This window comes from Accipiter gentilis, chromosome 1 (genome assembly GCF_929443795.1).
Source record: "Accipiter gentilis chromosome 1, bAccGen1.1, whole genome shotgun sequence".
Classification (NCBI taxonomy): Eukaryota; Metazoa; Chordata; class Aves; order Accipitriformes; family Accipitridae; genus Astur; species Astur gentilis.
Window position 1 is genome coordinate 52630895 of NC_064880.1, and position 16562 is coordinate 52647456.

General features: G+C 38.4%; 1 protein-coding gene across 1 annotated transcript in view; it reads left to right on the forward strand.

Moving 5' to 3' along the window:
• Nucleotides 1-10212, forward strand: part of EPC2 (enhancer of polycomb homolog 2) — a 51824-nt gene extending 41612 nt beyond the window's left edge. Inside the window, exons 11-14 of the mRNA XM_049815507.1 lie at nucleotides 2729-2865; nucleotides 4715-4874; nucleotides 7212-7545; nucleotides 8937-10212. Of these exons, the coding sequence (XP_049671464.1) occupies nucleotides 2729-2865; nucleotides 4715-4874; nucleotides 7212-7545; nucleotides 8937-9009 (704 nt within the window). The 3' untranslated portion in view covers nucleotides 9010-10212. The remainder of the gene's footprint in view (nucleotides 1-2728; nucleotides 2866-4714; nucleotides 4875-7211; nucleotides 7546-8936) is intronic.
• The last annotated feature ends 6350 nt before the right edge of the window (nucleotides 10213-16562 follow it).

Genomic DNA, 16562 nt, shown 5'->3' on the forward strand with positions numbered 1-16562 from the left:
CTAGAGCGCAATTCAGCTGGTTTTGGGGACTAAAGTAAGAAGTAGGCTTTAGGCGAAATCTTCAGCAACTTGCAGTCCAGTCAGAATGCTGTATTCGGCTGCCAGTTCCAATGACCTGCTCAAACAGTTATCTGTTTAGCTACCATGTCCCTAGATACAAAAGACAACTGCGTATGATGGCATTCTCAGTTGAAAAATTTTGCTCATAGAACAGTCTTTTTCCTTTTAGAGGTATTTTTTTTCCAGAATTAAATACCATGTAGAAGTAATTAATAGTACTTTGGGTGCAGCCTGAAAGATGGATCTTTGATTAAAGCCTTCAAATCCTAAGAGAAGTGACATAATAGTCCAAACCAAAGCCATCAAGGAGGAGAGGAGTCTGGAAGACTTAATTTCACATTGACTTTTTTACCCTGTTCCATTGTACTATTTCAATACAGTCAGGCTATGGTAAAATAGAAAATCCTGATATTCAGCAGTGGAAGCTAAAATCTGGTAAATAGAACCTTTTATAAAAATTGTAGAACATTTGCACTTAACTATGACCTTAAAGCCTACCTTGGGACATCCTAGAGGTTTGCAATCTTTTTTTCTCTGGAACCCTTTGGTTGTTTGATTTGGCAGAAGCAAATGATATTAAATGTGCTAATGAACATCTGCTGTTTTATAACAAGGCTAACAGCTGAGTTCAGTCAATAGGTAGTGAACTGACTGGCATTTAAACATGTGAAGGCAGAGTAAGTGATTTTTATGTTACTGCAGTATCTTTCCTGTACCTTGTAATAGAGTGTTTCATGACTTTGTGGTCTGTCAAACTAAGAAGGAAGGGAGGCTGAAAGCAGAATTGATATGTAGGCTAAATTAGATGATCCTTTGATCAGAGAGACTGCTTTCTACGTTATGTCTTTACAGTCCATAGAAGAATGCAACTTTGAGTCTAGATGAATACCCCTGTACTGCAGACAAATAATAATTACATCTAAATGCAATTTATGTATTTCTTTGTGCTGTATAAGCTTGTTCCAAAACATTTTTTTTAATAAAATAAAAGACATGTTCTGGAATTTGTTACCTCAGAACTTAAAAATAGAAATACATATGTATGTAATGTTCCATAATGCTGCTCTTGGCTCTGTTGCCTTTAGTAATGCAACACGTTTGGGGAGACTGTTGTGAGGGAACTTGGGAAGTTTAGCTGACTGAACTTTAAGTACTTGTAGTAATAGGTAAGAATCTTCAAGAGGAACAAAGTAAAGCTAAATGTGAAATAAATTTTATTTTAGAATATGTTGGAAATTATAATAAAACCCCTAGAATCTCAGAGGAGTAACTGTATAAGTCACTGGATTTTTAAGTGCCCTCTTACTGTGGTTGAAGCCTGTTTTAATAATGTAGCAGTAGGGAAGTTTCGCTACTAATTTCTAAACAGTCACAGTCTTAATTTTGGTGTTTATTCGGAATGGAATTTCAGGACACCTGTGAGTATTACAACTAGTAAATGAAAGAGCCAGACCCTGAAAGATGGATCACTTCATATTCTAATGTTAGCTCAGTGTCTTTTGATAAGATTATATTCCTGCAGAATCTAGGTGTTTGAGATGAGTGACGGCTTCAGTCTTTGAAAAATCTAGTTCAGAATAAACTGCTGAAAGGTACTTAATGGGAATCTTTGAAAAGTGAATGCTCTTTTTACTTCTTCCTAGGAGAACTTAGTTCTCAGGTTAGCATCAACTGCACAAACCTCAGGTTTTAACATGGAACGCTTGACAGTATTTTCAGTTTATTAGATGTGCAGTTCTTTGGGGGGAGAATATTGGGAACAGCTTTTCTGACTTCACCATTCCCTTCACTTGTTGAGACTGTGATACTACTGGGGTTGCATTAACCTGGTTCTCATAAACAAATATATCATGTCACTCTTAAACTCTTATTCTATTTAAAAAAATTAATTGGAGGAGAAAATCCTGTTCAGGTGAAACTTAAGCACTTCCTTCAGGAGAAAAAAAAGTGTGAAATAGGAGGGTCAAACTGGATTTGCTAAATAAACAGTGCTTTGTGACATTTGCAAACACTTACTAAGTTTTAGACCTGGAGATTAGCTTTGTTGTATATTAGTTTACAGTCCTCTCAGGTGAGTGTTGGTATAGAACTGTAACAAACTATTTAAATATATGAATTCTGGTTGCGCTGTTGAAGTAGGTGTTCTCGAATACCAGGCATATGCTTCCTTTACATTCTGGTGTCAGAGAAAAGGGCTGTAGGAAGGGACAAGGGAGTAAGTTGTAGGAAGTAGGAAGTAGGAAGTAAAGTTGTACAGCAATAAATTCCAAGTGCTCACTGGAAGAGAAGCCACCCAGCTCAGCTCAGTGTACTACTTCTTCAGCTAAGATTTTTAGGATGTGCTTGTTTTCTGAAAGCTAGGAGAATAATTTCTTCAAGCTTTTGCATAAAGCTACTGGAGAGAAAACCACAAAGCTAGAAACTGCTTAAAAGCAACAAAAGCTATGAAATCTTCTGTTATGAATTTATTCTACACTAAAAGAACACAACAAACAAATGTAGCTTGACCTCTCCTTTACATAAGAATATATGAAGATCTTTGCAGGCATCTAACATGATGTATGTTGTTTTCGACCACTTGTTATCCAACATGGATGCAGTCTTGCATTCTAGATGTATTTGTTTTCTGCAGGCTTATTTAACACTGGCTTCGCTTTCTTTTCTGTAGTAACAGGGGGTATCACAGAGGAACAATTTCAGACACATCAACAGCAGTTAGTTCAAATGCAGAGGCAACAACTTGCTCAGCTTCAGCAGAAACAGCAATCTCAGCATTCCTCACAACAGACACATCCGAAAGCACAGGTAATGCACCTTAACTGTTGTCATATGCTGCTATCTTCCTTTTTACTTACTGTGTTTTTCATTTCTCTTATAAGCTCATAACACCTCAGTAAATATGTTAAATTTTAGAATGAATGTAGAATGCTTTGGGTCAAGATGCTTTTCCAGTTTGCTCTGTAGTGCCCAGAAGGCAACTTAAGCTGTAGCTAGTACAAATACCTCGCTTTCATTTTTCTATTTAGAATGAGATAATATTTTCAGTTTCAATATCAAAACCTGTGGGTTTTGTTTCTTTTAAAGTTACATATAATGGCTGCATTTTAATAGTTGCGTAAGAGACTTCATATTTTAATGCGTTAGTTGCGTTCACAGAATCGGTCAGTGTAGAAAGAGTCGGTGCTTTGTCAAGTCGTACTATATTCACTGGTTTTATCCTCCTTTATATATCTGCTCCAAAGAGACTTCTTTATTAAAACTACTTTGTGAGGTAATATACTCTGTTATGAACAGGTATTCAGTGAGTATTAAAAATCGGTAACTTCTGAGAGGAAAAACGTAGTTTTGCATATTCAGTTTGATTCCTTCCCCGTTTCCAGTGTTACTACTTCTGTCTTCTAAAAGAATCACATTTTTTCTCTGTAATGCCTTGCAAGGGAAGAATATACATTTCTCTGTCGAGCTTAGTTTTCTGTTAGTTTCTTACCAAGAAAATACAACAGTTGTTGCTGTTGTCTATTACTAGGAAATCTTGCTTTACTTTGAGTATATTACATCTAATTGCCAGTGGTGTTTGTCCTTTGCCCTCAGTGTTTTCTACTTTGATTAATCAGGGATTCTGTACTGGTGGTTACTGATTACATTTTTTGTAAGTGTAAAGACATGATACCAGAATATTTAAAAAAAAAAAAGGATTGAATTTAGGATTTTTAAGACACTCTGAATGTCTATGCAAAGTCACTTTCTTAGTTAATATAAATTGAAATTGCAGAATGATACATTTGCCATTTCAGGGTGTCTTTCGGGTACTTACCATTCTTTCAGAGAAACTGGACTAATAAAAGATACCTACTTCCAGAATGCGGTGGGCAATTATGCCGTGGTACAGATTACTCCATGAGAATGAATTTACCATAAATACTGAAAATTTGTTAGACTTGCTGTTGCAGTGTATTTGCTGCTTGGAGACAGGAGAAGGCGTAGGTGTTTTCTTTGAGGAAGCTTCTCAAACACATATAATCCTAGAATGTTTTGGGTTGGAAGGGATCTTAAAGGTCATCTAGTTGCAACCCCCCTGCCATGGGCAGGGACACCTTCCACTAGACCAGGTTGCTCAAAGCCCCATCCAGCCTGGCCTTGAACACTGCCAGGGATCGAGCACCCACAACCTCTCTGGGCAACCTGTTCCAGTGCCTCACCGCCCTCACAGCGGAGAACTTCTTCCTCACATCTAATCTGAATCTACCATTACCCCTCGTTCTCTCACTACACTCCCAGATGAAAAGTCCCTCCCCATCTTTTTTGTACGCCTCCCTTTAGGTACTGGAAGGCTGCTATAAGGTCTGCCTGGAGCCTTCTCTACTCCAGGCTGAACAACACATCATGAAAGAGATCTGTTGTGCTAAGAACTGCATTTACCATTGACTGGCTGAATTGGGCAGGGCTTACTTGACGCTCATTTGGATGCTAATTTTCAACTTTTTATCAGATTTGTGATACGGAAATATTTAATGTTACCGTGCATTAGATTACATTTAGAAGATGTATTTATTTGCTGGTAATTGTGCATTATAGCAATCCTAATGTCGTATTTAATTTTGTACTCGGATAATTATAAAAAAAAAATAAATTTTTTTTTTTTTAACTCCCACAGGGCTCCAGCACCTCTGACTGTATGTCAAAAACACTTGATTCAGCCAGCGCCCACTTTGCTGCATCTGCAGTGGTTAGTGCACCTGCTCCTAGTCGCAGTGAGGTAACGAAGGAACAAAACACCAGCCACAACAATATTAATGGTGTTGTCCAGCCTTCAGGTGATGATTTCTTAAAACCTGGGGTCTAGTGTGAGCTGTGAATATGTCAACTGATCTTACTTCTGATTTCTACAACACTATTTAATAAACAAAAAGAATCAAATATATTAATGGTGATACTTTTTAAAGATTGTTCTCTAAAATACTTTTGTGCAATGGCCTGTAGGTTAGTATGGTAATAAAACTACCAAATGCTCTTTTACATTGGAAGGGTATTGTTTCTGTTTTCTTTTGCCGGCTTTTGTCTTTTAATAATCTGTTTTGATCAAAAGCATAAGTGACAGCATTTTAAAAAGATGGTGAATGTGTAGTTAAAAATATCAGTTGCTTTAAACATTAAGTAGTTTGAGAAGGAAATAGAAAACTTGCTACGTTATTTGGTCATTATGTCACTTGCGTATTCAGACAAACTTACTAATTAATAGGCTACTTACACTAATGTCAAAAGAATTGCTAGAAGTTTCAGGTTTCATTGCGTTTAGGGTACCTCCCAAATTCAGGCAAAAGTGTAGATGTTGGCGTTCGCAACTTTCCCCCCACCCCTCCTTCTGAACCTCCATTATCAGAAGGCAGTAAAGCCAGTCATCCTGGTGCAGTAGCCATGTTGCCGAGAGACAAATATTATTTGGCATTTGACTGCCATAACAAATAAAAGGCTTTTAGAGTAATTTGTTGTTTTAACAGCTAATGATGTGATTAGTTTTATAGACCTTCTGCCAGGCTGGGTTAATGATAGTATGAAATTAATAGAAGGAGAAAAAACACAACTGAATAAAATCAATATACTGGAACAGTTCCAGGAAAGAAAAAGACATCTATGTTTAATTCTGTAAGATCATATCTGAGAGGGTAATGTTTCAATGGGTATAAGATCAGGCACATGGTGGTATACCATGCCAATACATGGTACACAGCTTTAAGATTGATGAAAACCATTTGCAAATATTATGCATATAAAATTAGACTTATGTTACTGTTCTAAAGCTGTAAGTGGCAATGATGTAAAATAGCCATTCCTGTTTAGGATAGGAAGACTTGTAAATTAGGAAATGTTAGCCGATGTCGTGGTTTAACCTCAGCCAGCAGCTAAGCACCATGCAGCTGCTCACTCACTCCCCCCCACCCCCCCCAAACGGTGGGATGAGGGAGAAGATCGGGAAAAGAAGTAAAACTCGTGGATTGAGATAAGAATGGTTTAATGGAACAGAAAAGAAGAAACTAATAATGATAATAACACTAATAAAATGATAACAGTAATAATAAAAGGACTGGAGTATACAAACGATGCACCCTGCAATTGCTCACCACCCGCCGACCGACACCCAGTTAGTCCCGAGCAGCAGTTCCCCCACCCCCACTCTGCCCAGTTTATATACTAGATGTGACGTCACATGTTATGGAATACCCTGTTGGCCAGTTTGGGTCAGCTGCCCTGGCTGTGTCCCCTCCCAACTTCTTGTGCCCCTCCAGCCGTCTTGCTGGCTGGGCATCAGAAGCTGAAAAATCCTTGACTTTAGACTAAACATTACTTAGCAACAACTGAAAACATCAGTGTGTTATCAACATTCTTCTCATACCTAGCTCAAAAACATAGCACTGTACCAGCTACTGGGAAGACAATTAACTCTATCCCAGCTGAAACCAGGACAGCTGAAACCACATTTTTTTTCAGGAGTAAGAGTCTAGGGGAAAATATATCTAGTTCCCCTGTGATAAAAATCAGAACGGTGAATGGCTAGGATACCAAGATGAAATTTGAGAACCTCTGGTTTGTATATACACTGTGAAACCTGAAGTTTCTCACAACTCAGGAATGCAAACAGAGCACTGACACATAATCTGAAAGGAGTTTTCTACTTTGCCTAGTCTTAGACCCCTAGTTTTGCTGTCTAGAGAGGGACTGGTCCCCAGAACCTCTTTACATTGCCAGCAGAACAAGGTAGGAGGTGAGGAGGTGATTCAGAGGGTCAGAATTTGGCTTCACAGTTGGTCTCTGAGGTTGCCTAGCTAAGGTGTTCCCCATTCAGTTTAATTCATGGGGAATATTGCCCCTTTAATTTAAGGCACCTAAAATGAGGCCTACAAAGTTGGGCAACGTAAAAGTTCTTTGTCATACAGTAACTTTCTGATGTTCTTGTGAATGAAAAAAAAAAGTGAAATATTTCTAATGTTAACTAGAAATATCTCTAAAATTTTACATTTTGTGGATCTCTAAAAACCAGATTGTTGCACAATTCCAGTGACATATATATTTAAAGCATTACCCTTGAGGTTAATCTTTGGCTTTGAATCTAAGGAATGGCATCTTTTTAATTAACAATGTTTGTTTTGTAACAGGAACCTCTAGAACTTTGTACTCCACCAACATGGCTTTATCATCCAGCCCAGGGATTTCAACTGTACAGCTTGTAAGGACAGTCGGCCACACCACCACAAACCACTTAATTCCAGCATTGTGCACAAGCAGCCCTCAAACGCTTCCCATGAACAATTCTTGCCTGACGAACACAGTGCACCTCAACAATGTCAGTGTTGTTTCTCCAGTCAATGTGCATATCAATACAAGGACTTCAGCACCATCGCCAACAGCCTTAAAACTCGCCACAGTTGCTGCCAGTATGGACAGAGTGCCAAAGGTAACTCCTAGCAGTGCCATCAGCAGTATAGCAAGGTAAGCATGTAGCAAGTTGGAGCAATTTTAAGTTAGGTTTGTGCTACATGTCTCCATAGATGCGCCCAACTCTGCACTAGAGCACTAAATAGAATTGTTTCCACATCTCAGAGATTTCTCAGTATAGTTTCAACCTCACAAAAACATCCAGCTGCTGGTATCTTCAGCATGGCCATGACAAACCTCAAAAGCTGATTTTCAGAGATTGACCCCCACATAATTTGCACTGATGTTAGGTGCCAGTAGTTTTGGCAAACTTCTATTGTGTTTAAAATGGCTACATTTTAATAATTTTCATTTGTCCCTTCTCGTGCAGCACTCAGGTAGATTCCATCAAACTCTCCATGTGTTCTCTCCAGAATTTTGTGTACCCATATTGTAAGATGCAGGCTGGCACATACCTATTTTATATATACATATGGATATATGTGTTACATATTTCTGTAAAATATAAACTGGATATACACCAGCCTGCCTCTTACATATATAGACAGATATTCATTCTCATCGAATAGCAGCATTCTTATTTCAGGACACTTAGAAGATGTTTCGCAGGAGTGGCAGGAGCTTGCAGTTGGCTAAGTTTTCTGAAAATTACAATATTTGGGCTTTGTTTTAAGTCTCTGCTGGATTGTGTGTTGTTTAAAAAAAAAAAGTCACATTTGTTTATGAATTAGAAAAATAAAAAAAATGGATATTAGCAAATGTGGCTTACTGTTATTTCATAAAGCTTCTGGAGAGGTTAAAAAGAGCTTTTTGAGATGGAAAATTGCATGTATAATTTAGTCACTGCATAGATTGAGAAAAAGGTGTTTTTAAATTAGCAGTCATACCTTAAAGCATACTTCTATATCACTAATGCATTTAGTTCTTACTTCCCTCAAGTCAGAGGGGTATTTCAAGTCATGTCAGTAAATGCCTTGAAGAAGAGTACCACCTTGGCTGAATAAGTTGTAGGCTTCTCTACAGAGAATGATAACAAATTAGAAAAGCATTTAAGATTTCTTGCATTAGTGCTAAAGTGGAATTGGGATGTGGAGGGGGGAATTTTGTTAGAACAATGCTTTGCTCACTAACAGAATATTTGATACTGAGTCATCATGGTATATCTTGACTTCGCTCCTTCAGGAGATCTTCAGTACTCTTATCCATAATTCAGGCTGGTAATTTACAGTTAAATGCAATAATATTGTAGAAGGGACTGCATTTTTAGTGGAGTAAAAGCAGTTCTTAAATGCCAGTATTTAGTTTCAAATAATCTGTTTCTAGTGTACATGTCAAGGTTTCTCCCTGATCCGCGTAACAGCTGTGTAAAAACAGGAAATCGTTAAAACTGTGTAAGGAAATAATCATGTTCTACCTGTAACTACTGAATATTTCTTCTATTGCAGAGAGAACCATGAACCAGAACGACTGGGTTTAAATGGCATAGCAGAGACAACAGTAGCCATGGAAGTGACATAACCTCAAACCAGAGTCTCAACCTGTGCTAATGGTGTAGTCATTTATATTCCAACTGAATGCAAAATACAGCACTCTGTGGATCACAGAGAACTAAAATGGACCTAAATGGACTATCATTATATCGTGTATTAAGTCGATATATAATGTAAATTTTGTAAAATTGGGAAAATCACTACCTTGTAAAATAGTTTATTTGTATCATCAATATTATTTCTGTTACTTGAATAGTAGATATTCATCATCATGCTTTTGCACTTGAATTTGCAACTGAATGGATTAAAAAATAATTCTTTAATGGGATCATGAGCATGAAATGGGATCCTGCATCACTTGTTTTAACTATTTATTTTGCCATGTTTACATTTTGTATCTTGTACAAATAAATCCAACTTTGTGTCTAAAAAAAAAAGTTAAAGATTCATAGCTAGGAAACAAAATTCTTGTAATTTTTTTCTAAAGAAAATGTAAAGTTTTCACTTGGTTCATTTTGTTTCACAATTTGACTAGATGGACTTTTTGGTAAATACTTTAGTGGCATTTCACTGTCAAATATGAAGTTCAAGGCAAAATAGTATTTTCTATTACTGTGCAGGGGAAAGGGATGGATCGATACATGCAAATTTAATGTAGTAACTCACTTTTCCATATATTTTGAATGTATATTTCTATTTATAATACCAGTTTATAAAAAATAATTACACAGGAAAAAAACTGACTAGGAAAATTATGCATCTAGCACATATAAAACTGTGCAGATATGAGAAAATTTTCAACTGATTACATTTTATCTGAAGACTGCATATTTTAACCGGCTTTAAAACTGTAACACACCACATAAAGGATATTTTACCAGGTATGTATTGCATTATATATCATTGCAATAATTAATTATTGGATGTCTAGATATCGAGCCATCCCAGGTGGTGGGGGGGAGGGAGGGTTGTGGCAAGATTGTCTTTTCAATTTTGGAGAGTTTTCCTGTGGCTACAAGGCAAGTAACGGGTTGGAAAAAGTCTGACTGTAAGCGTTGGACACCTTTGTAGTGTAGTGTTTTAGTGACTTTTTTTATACGGTTCTTGTAAATTAGATACGTGTAGTGGTGTTTCAGAATGTTTGTTTATGCACTAGTTCAGACAACTTTCCCTGTTACTTGTTCTTGATAAGTGAAAACTGCAGGGAAATAAAAATACATATCAAAACATGGACATGTTGCATATGTGTTTATTTCACAATGTGCAAGCAATATAAGTGTAAATTTTAGAGGCAGTTAGTGGGTTTTTGATGATTTTGACCAAAGCATATGCACCTTTTCCCAAAAGGTTTCAGTTTATGTGATTATTTCCTGTGCTTACAGTATACGGTAGGGAAGGGCTGGTCTGGTAGCTGGGACCTGTGACCTGGGAATAATCGGGATGAGACAGTTTCTTTTCTGCCAAAGAAACTTTTGCTATTACTTTGGGTGAATCATTTGCATTTTCTGCTGTTTGGTTCTCTACCTGTGATTTGGTTAATGTTTCTGTATTTCTTATAAATAATAGAATCATTGAGGTTGGAAGGAACCTTGGGACGTTGTCTAGTCCAGTCCACCCTCTCCTCCCCAAATAAGGTCAAGATAATGATTTGCCTATATGTCATGCAGTCAGTGTATTTTTCCTCTTGGCTTTTTATATAAAGAGCTATTTTTAATCTAAGTTGTGCTTAAACGTGTTTTGTCATACGTTCTGTAAGTTAAAAGTTCTGACAGTTAAAAACACTTGCAGAGCTTTAAATACCAAGAGCTTGTCAGAAACTCAGATGTCTAAAATTAACTATTTTTTGCTTAACTGATGCTTTATTTCCTATTCCTCCTATGAGGTCTTCAAGGAGAGATCATAATAGAGTATATCTGCTGAGAATAGTCAAAGGAACCCACGACACTTTCAGTGTCACCGCCTTGGTCAGGCGAGGCATGATGGCAGGATTCGGGGCGTCAGCACAAGGGGGAGGCACCTTTGCAAATGCATGTTTGTTTATCACTTTCTGCACCATGTCTTCCTTGGAACTGCTGCTCCCTGACAAATTGTTCGTTACATGTATGTGATTTTTTTCAGGTATGTCTGAGGTTTTCTGTAGAACCGGGTTAATTTCTGGGAATGACGGTGACCTATGTAGTCTGAAGTATGAATGAATTGTTTTTTAAAGCAGAATTGTTGCAAAACTGTGTCTGAAAGGAAAAAAGTTATTCTCCTTGATAGATAAAAATAACCTTGCTTCTCTAAAATATTCCCAAAACCCTTTTAAGGTTTAATGAAAATGTGAGGTCATTTCTTCTGCAGATTGAAAGTTGTTCGCTTTAGCAAATGACAGCTACTGAGCTCTGTAACATAGACTCTTCTCACTACAAACGTAGATCACTTTCATGGTAAATTGGACTGAAAATGTCTCTAAGATTGCTGTGTATCCATGACTTGGTATAGTCTAATCCTCATCTAATTACTTAAAAAAACTTCTAGCTGGAGATTCTGGCTTTTAATAGATTGTGGAAAAACGTGAGGTGGAGGAAAGGATTTCATAAACTCCAAAGGCTATAATGGTAAGTATGCCATACTTTGCATTTAAAGAATTAGTATTGATGTAGTTTTCTGTAAAGTAGAACTATGATAGTCATCTTAAGAATTTTTAGCAATTGTGTGCCTCAAGTGCAAGAAAAGGAGCATGATGAATAATACTGTAGTCCATAGAAAACTTCATTTAAAGGGGGGGGGGGGGGGGGGGGGAGTATTGTTAGCAAGTCTTCTACTTTCTCCTGATACTGGTATACAGCAGGGAATACCAATGACTGAGTTATTTTTGTGCGCTCTTTTAAAAGTGTGTGTTGAAGCTATGACGTTCTTCTTTAATCCCCTTATTTGAACATCATGCAATCATGCATTTCTGCAATATGATTTGAATAGTGATTTCTGCTTTATTACGTATTAGGGAATGTTCATGTAAGATTTTTTGAATGTAGTTTATCTACAGCAATTTATATTGGACTACAAGTGTAATGTGCAGAGTTTTCCCTTAAATGTCAGATATTAGAAAATGATGATTCTTTTTCTGATAAGTATTATCTAATTTATTTAATCTATAGATTGAGTGGAGTTTTGATATGTATTTTAATTGTAGGCATCTTGTTGCCAGTTCTGCTATAGGGTTTTTCCTCCCCTTTCCAAACAATATCTTAAACAATATTCTCTTTACAGAGATGTTCCTCTTCCTTAATCCTCTATAGTAGTCTGTATGCCCCCCCCCCCCCCCCAACAAGATGACAGTTACTGCAGCCCTTCACAGTTTTCCTGAGGCTCTGACTTCAAGACTGCTTTGCCTTCCCTGATAGTCCATTTTCCTATACTACTCCAGCTCCTTTGTAGAAAATAACAGAAATGTTTCCTATTTCCTTATTATAGTAATTGTGATTTTTGAAGCAGAATCTTCAGACAGTGCAGCCTTCCAGGAGGTGAGAGAGTTATCCTCAAGTGGACTCGGCATCATGTTTGCACCTAGTCAGCCTTTCTCTATTTCCAGTACCATTCCGGAAGAACTACTCTGACCTTCAGAATAGAGTGCCCTGGTAGAAATTCACGTCTTCAAACAGGAAAGCTCTGAAGGCTACAGCAAACTAAACACTTTATACAGGGCTGTCATCTCAACTGACTTCCTGGATTTGACTTCAGGGAAACGGTTTCAAATCTCGCTTCCTTATTTCTTCTACTTTTAGGTTTTGCAATATTCAGACTTCTTAGAAGGATGGAGAATAACCTTCATAAATTAAAGCATGCCTTCACAGTAAACTGCTAATTGGGAAAGAAGGAAAAATGAAAGGCATCTCTGTAAAAGGGAGAGGAAATGTTTCCTGTGTAGCAGCAGACCCAGGCAATTTAAGTTGGGTTAGCTATTAAGGTCCAAGTGTTTACATGTGAACAAAGGCACATGGTGGATAATTGTTCTTCTGATCTAACCAGCTAATTACGTGGAAGACATTAGATATGGGTGATTGCTGTCTGTGAGCCAAAGCAACCCTGGGTCAGGTTAATCTCTCAGGAAAGGCATTCAGACCAACCAGCGTGGAGGCAGTGGTGTGTCAGTGTATGGAGCCCCAGTGTGGAACCACTCGTACCTGGGAAGTGCCCTGAAGCAGGCAGCTGCTTGGAAGGGCATTTCTCAGGAAAAGAACAGGCCGTGTCAGGGTAAGGGAAGTGTTACTTGAAGCCAGGACAGATCCACAATGAGGGCTGTTGTGCTTCCCAGCACATCCTACGGTAACTGCATTGTCTGGAGTTTTTAATTCTGGAGAGCCTGTTGCTTGTCTTTGACAGTTACCCTGCTACATTGCTCTAGCCTACATAGAAATAAAGCAGCTTTCTAGCTATTTGCAGAGTGCCTAAATGCATTTAATGGCAGCATTTCTCTTGTAGGCCAGTGATAATGTGTGAGAATAGCATATGTATGAAATGGGAATATATTTGGGTAATTTTCTTTACAAAGCTTTACTTAAATTTCCGGAAGGGGAATGTAATACTGATTTCATTTCCATTTGGTAAGAAAGTCCGCTGGCTAAGAATGAGTTGGAAGCAGGCTGTGATTTTTACTTATACATTTTCTGTACTTCTAAGCACCTAGCTCACCAAGCACTGAACTTCTGTGTCTTATCCTCCTGCTAGTGAATACAGAGCCTTCTTAAAGGAGTGACTTCAGAATGCTTTCACATGACTTCTGTTAACTGACTGAAGGTAGTTGTGTCTTCGCTGAACTGCGTAAGGGAGAACCTAGGATTACCGGCATCCTACTTGCAGGAACCCAACAGCAGTGGCTGAAGCTAGGTGATGTGAGGTTCTCCCGTGTCCCTAAACTGGTTTGATTGTGTACCATCCTGCTGCAGTGACGGTCAGTACCCAAAATGACATTCCCTAATGTGAGAAAGTTTTTGTTTCTGAAGTGCCTTTCTGTGATACAGGAGGAAAAGGGAGTTTTAAGTTAAGTTCCCTCTTTTCTCAGTGGCTTGCTTGTTTCCGAGTCACCTAGTGTATCTCAAAATGCATTTTTTAATGGTGTAATCTCAAAAAAAAAATAAGGAAGAGCACCCATGCAAGTTGCGTTTTGCTATGAATTTAACCCCATTTAATCACAGTCTGTATTGTGACCCAGTAATTATAGTTCAAAGAAAAAAAATTTAATGTAGTTGGAATAGGACTAAAATCTAAAAACTAGAAGGGAGTAACAGTGAAGCAACTGAACTGCTTCCTGAACATGGGCTATGTCCACTCCTTAGTGGCTTTGTCCACTCCTTTCTCTGAGTATCAGCATCATCTTCCCATTCTTGCTCTGTACGCAGTAGTGTTGAATGGGGTGGTCCCCGTACCAACTGCAAAAATTATGTAGTGCAACCCAGCGTCCCTCCCCAGTCTCGGGGCGAGTGGATGTGCAGGCATGAAGAGACGTGATGGCCCAAAATCTCCGGTGCAGAAAATGAGAGATGTCTTGAGCCCTGACGGTGTGCCAGAATAGCCTTTCCCCTGTACCCCAGTTACACTGTTTTTTTGTGGGTTTTTTTTCCCTACAGTTACGGTTGGTTCTGTGACTAAGAATGGGAAAATCTGTTTAGTCCAATCTGGCTTCAATCCATTACACACTGATTTAACTCTAATACAAATGTAATTACACAGGGAGGATAATGTAGAAAGATCAATTAAAGAGCAAGGGGCAAACAAAGGAGGGAGGCGATTAATCAAGGCTATACTATAGCAGATAATGATAAGAGAAAACTTGTAATGGAACAGATATATTGGCCTAAATCTTTTTGTCTGATAGGAGTACACAACCACTTCCTCAGAGTTCTGACAGGTACAATGAAAAGACTCTGACCACAGCACCATACCTATCCTGTCGTATTCTGGCAAGATCTTATCTATTCAGAAATGTCTGAAAAATAAACTAGTACTGTGCCTGTCAGCTGTTGAACTCTCCTAAGGATAGCAGAAAGAAGTTAATGGGGCAGAAGGTGATCAACTGACCAAGGCTAGGCACAGTTAATAGTTGCACTTTCAAAACCTCACTGGCAGTTCAGACTGATTTTTGACGGAGATGTAAGGCTTCAGCAAGCTGCCATGTAGCCCATGTGCCCCGACTTCACCCCCTGGGGACAGGCTGGTGGCAGCTCGCTGTGAATTGATGGCAGCCTGGTGCTCGCTTTCCCACCATCGCTGTTAATGCTTCACTGACTCTTCCTGAATTAATGTTATTTCATTGAACCATGCCCTGGGGATAAAGTGATACTTAAAATAACATCATCCCCTATCTTCCTGATGATGATCTGACTAGACTAGTCATCGTGGTTTTAAATCAACAGCTGTGTAAGTGACACCAGAAGATGGCATCATCTGCCTGTAATGCTGTTTAACTATTTCTGGATCTTCATGCATAAAGATGGGGGGGGGTGGGGGGTTGACAATGGACATGTTCTCCCTCACAATGAAATTCAGTGCAGTGTGGAGGCATTGTGTTTTGGAGTTGTGTATTTTTTAGTGGGTTCGGGGTTCTTTAGTTGGGATTTTTGATTGCTTTATAGCTTCCTATAGTTAAGGAAGACAATTTTTTTTTTTCTTCTTCCAAGTTACAGTCCTTTTATTTAGATTATTTATTGAGTAATCCAAATGAAAGGATTGTAACTTGGAAAAATATTTTGAGTATTGAATAACCAACAAAATCAGAAACATTGGCTGTTCTTAAACTCCTTGCTAGCATAGCCAAAACATTTTCTGATGGAGTATCTTTTGACTGGCAGTACCCTAGCTGCAAATCTGACATCTGACCTTTCTGTGGAGGTGTGAGAAAGGCAACCCTGTGGCACCGGATCACCAAAGAAATCATTACCTGTCTGACCAAGAGAAATATTGCTTCTGGGATAATCATCTTGGGTGACTGTCAGTTATGCAGATCCTATACATTTTGCTATTAAATTTTTCCTTTACCTGGACCAATGGTCTTCTAGCCCAGTCTCTCCTAAACTATAAATATGTCTCCTTGCCTTTGGTGATGTGTGGGTGTGCGGATTAGATTGTTTCTGTATCTCAGTTCCTCCTAGCTGCCTTCTCAGCACTTTTTAGCTCATTTTATTGCCTCTTCTTCAGTCTTTGGCTTCCTTGCTTTCTTTCTTTCTTTCTTTTTCTTCTTATTAAGCACTATGTTCTGGCTTTGTCAACATTTTCCCTGAGGTACTCCTAACAGTGTTTTCTGGCATCTGTGGGACACTAACTATCCTTGCCATTTAAAATTGCTTTTTGTCATGGGGATCCCAACCTTTTTGGTACCTTCTGGAAGAAATTCTTCACCACCTTTTTACCCGTAGACATATCTCAGCACTGATGACACAAGCATATCATCAAGTTTCATCTCAATGGCCATTGCTGAGACACCAGGATCAATGGAATCTACATTAAAGATGCTCTTCCTGCTGATAAGTTACACCCCTGGCCAGTACTGGTGTCTGTTCATTGCACTGAATTGTTAAAGACAGCAGAAATTCAACCTTGTTT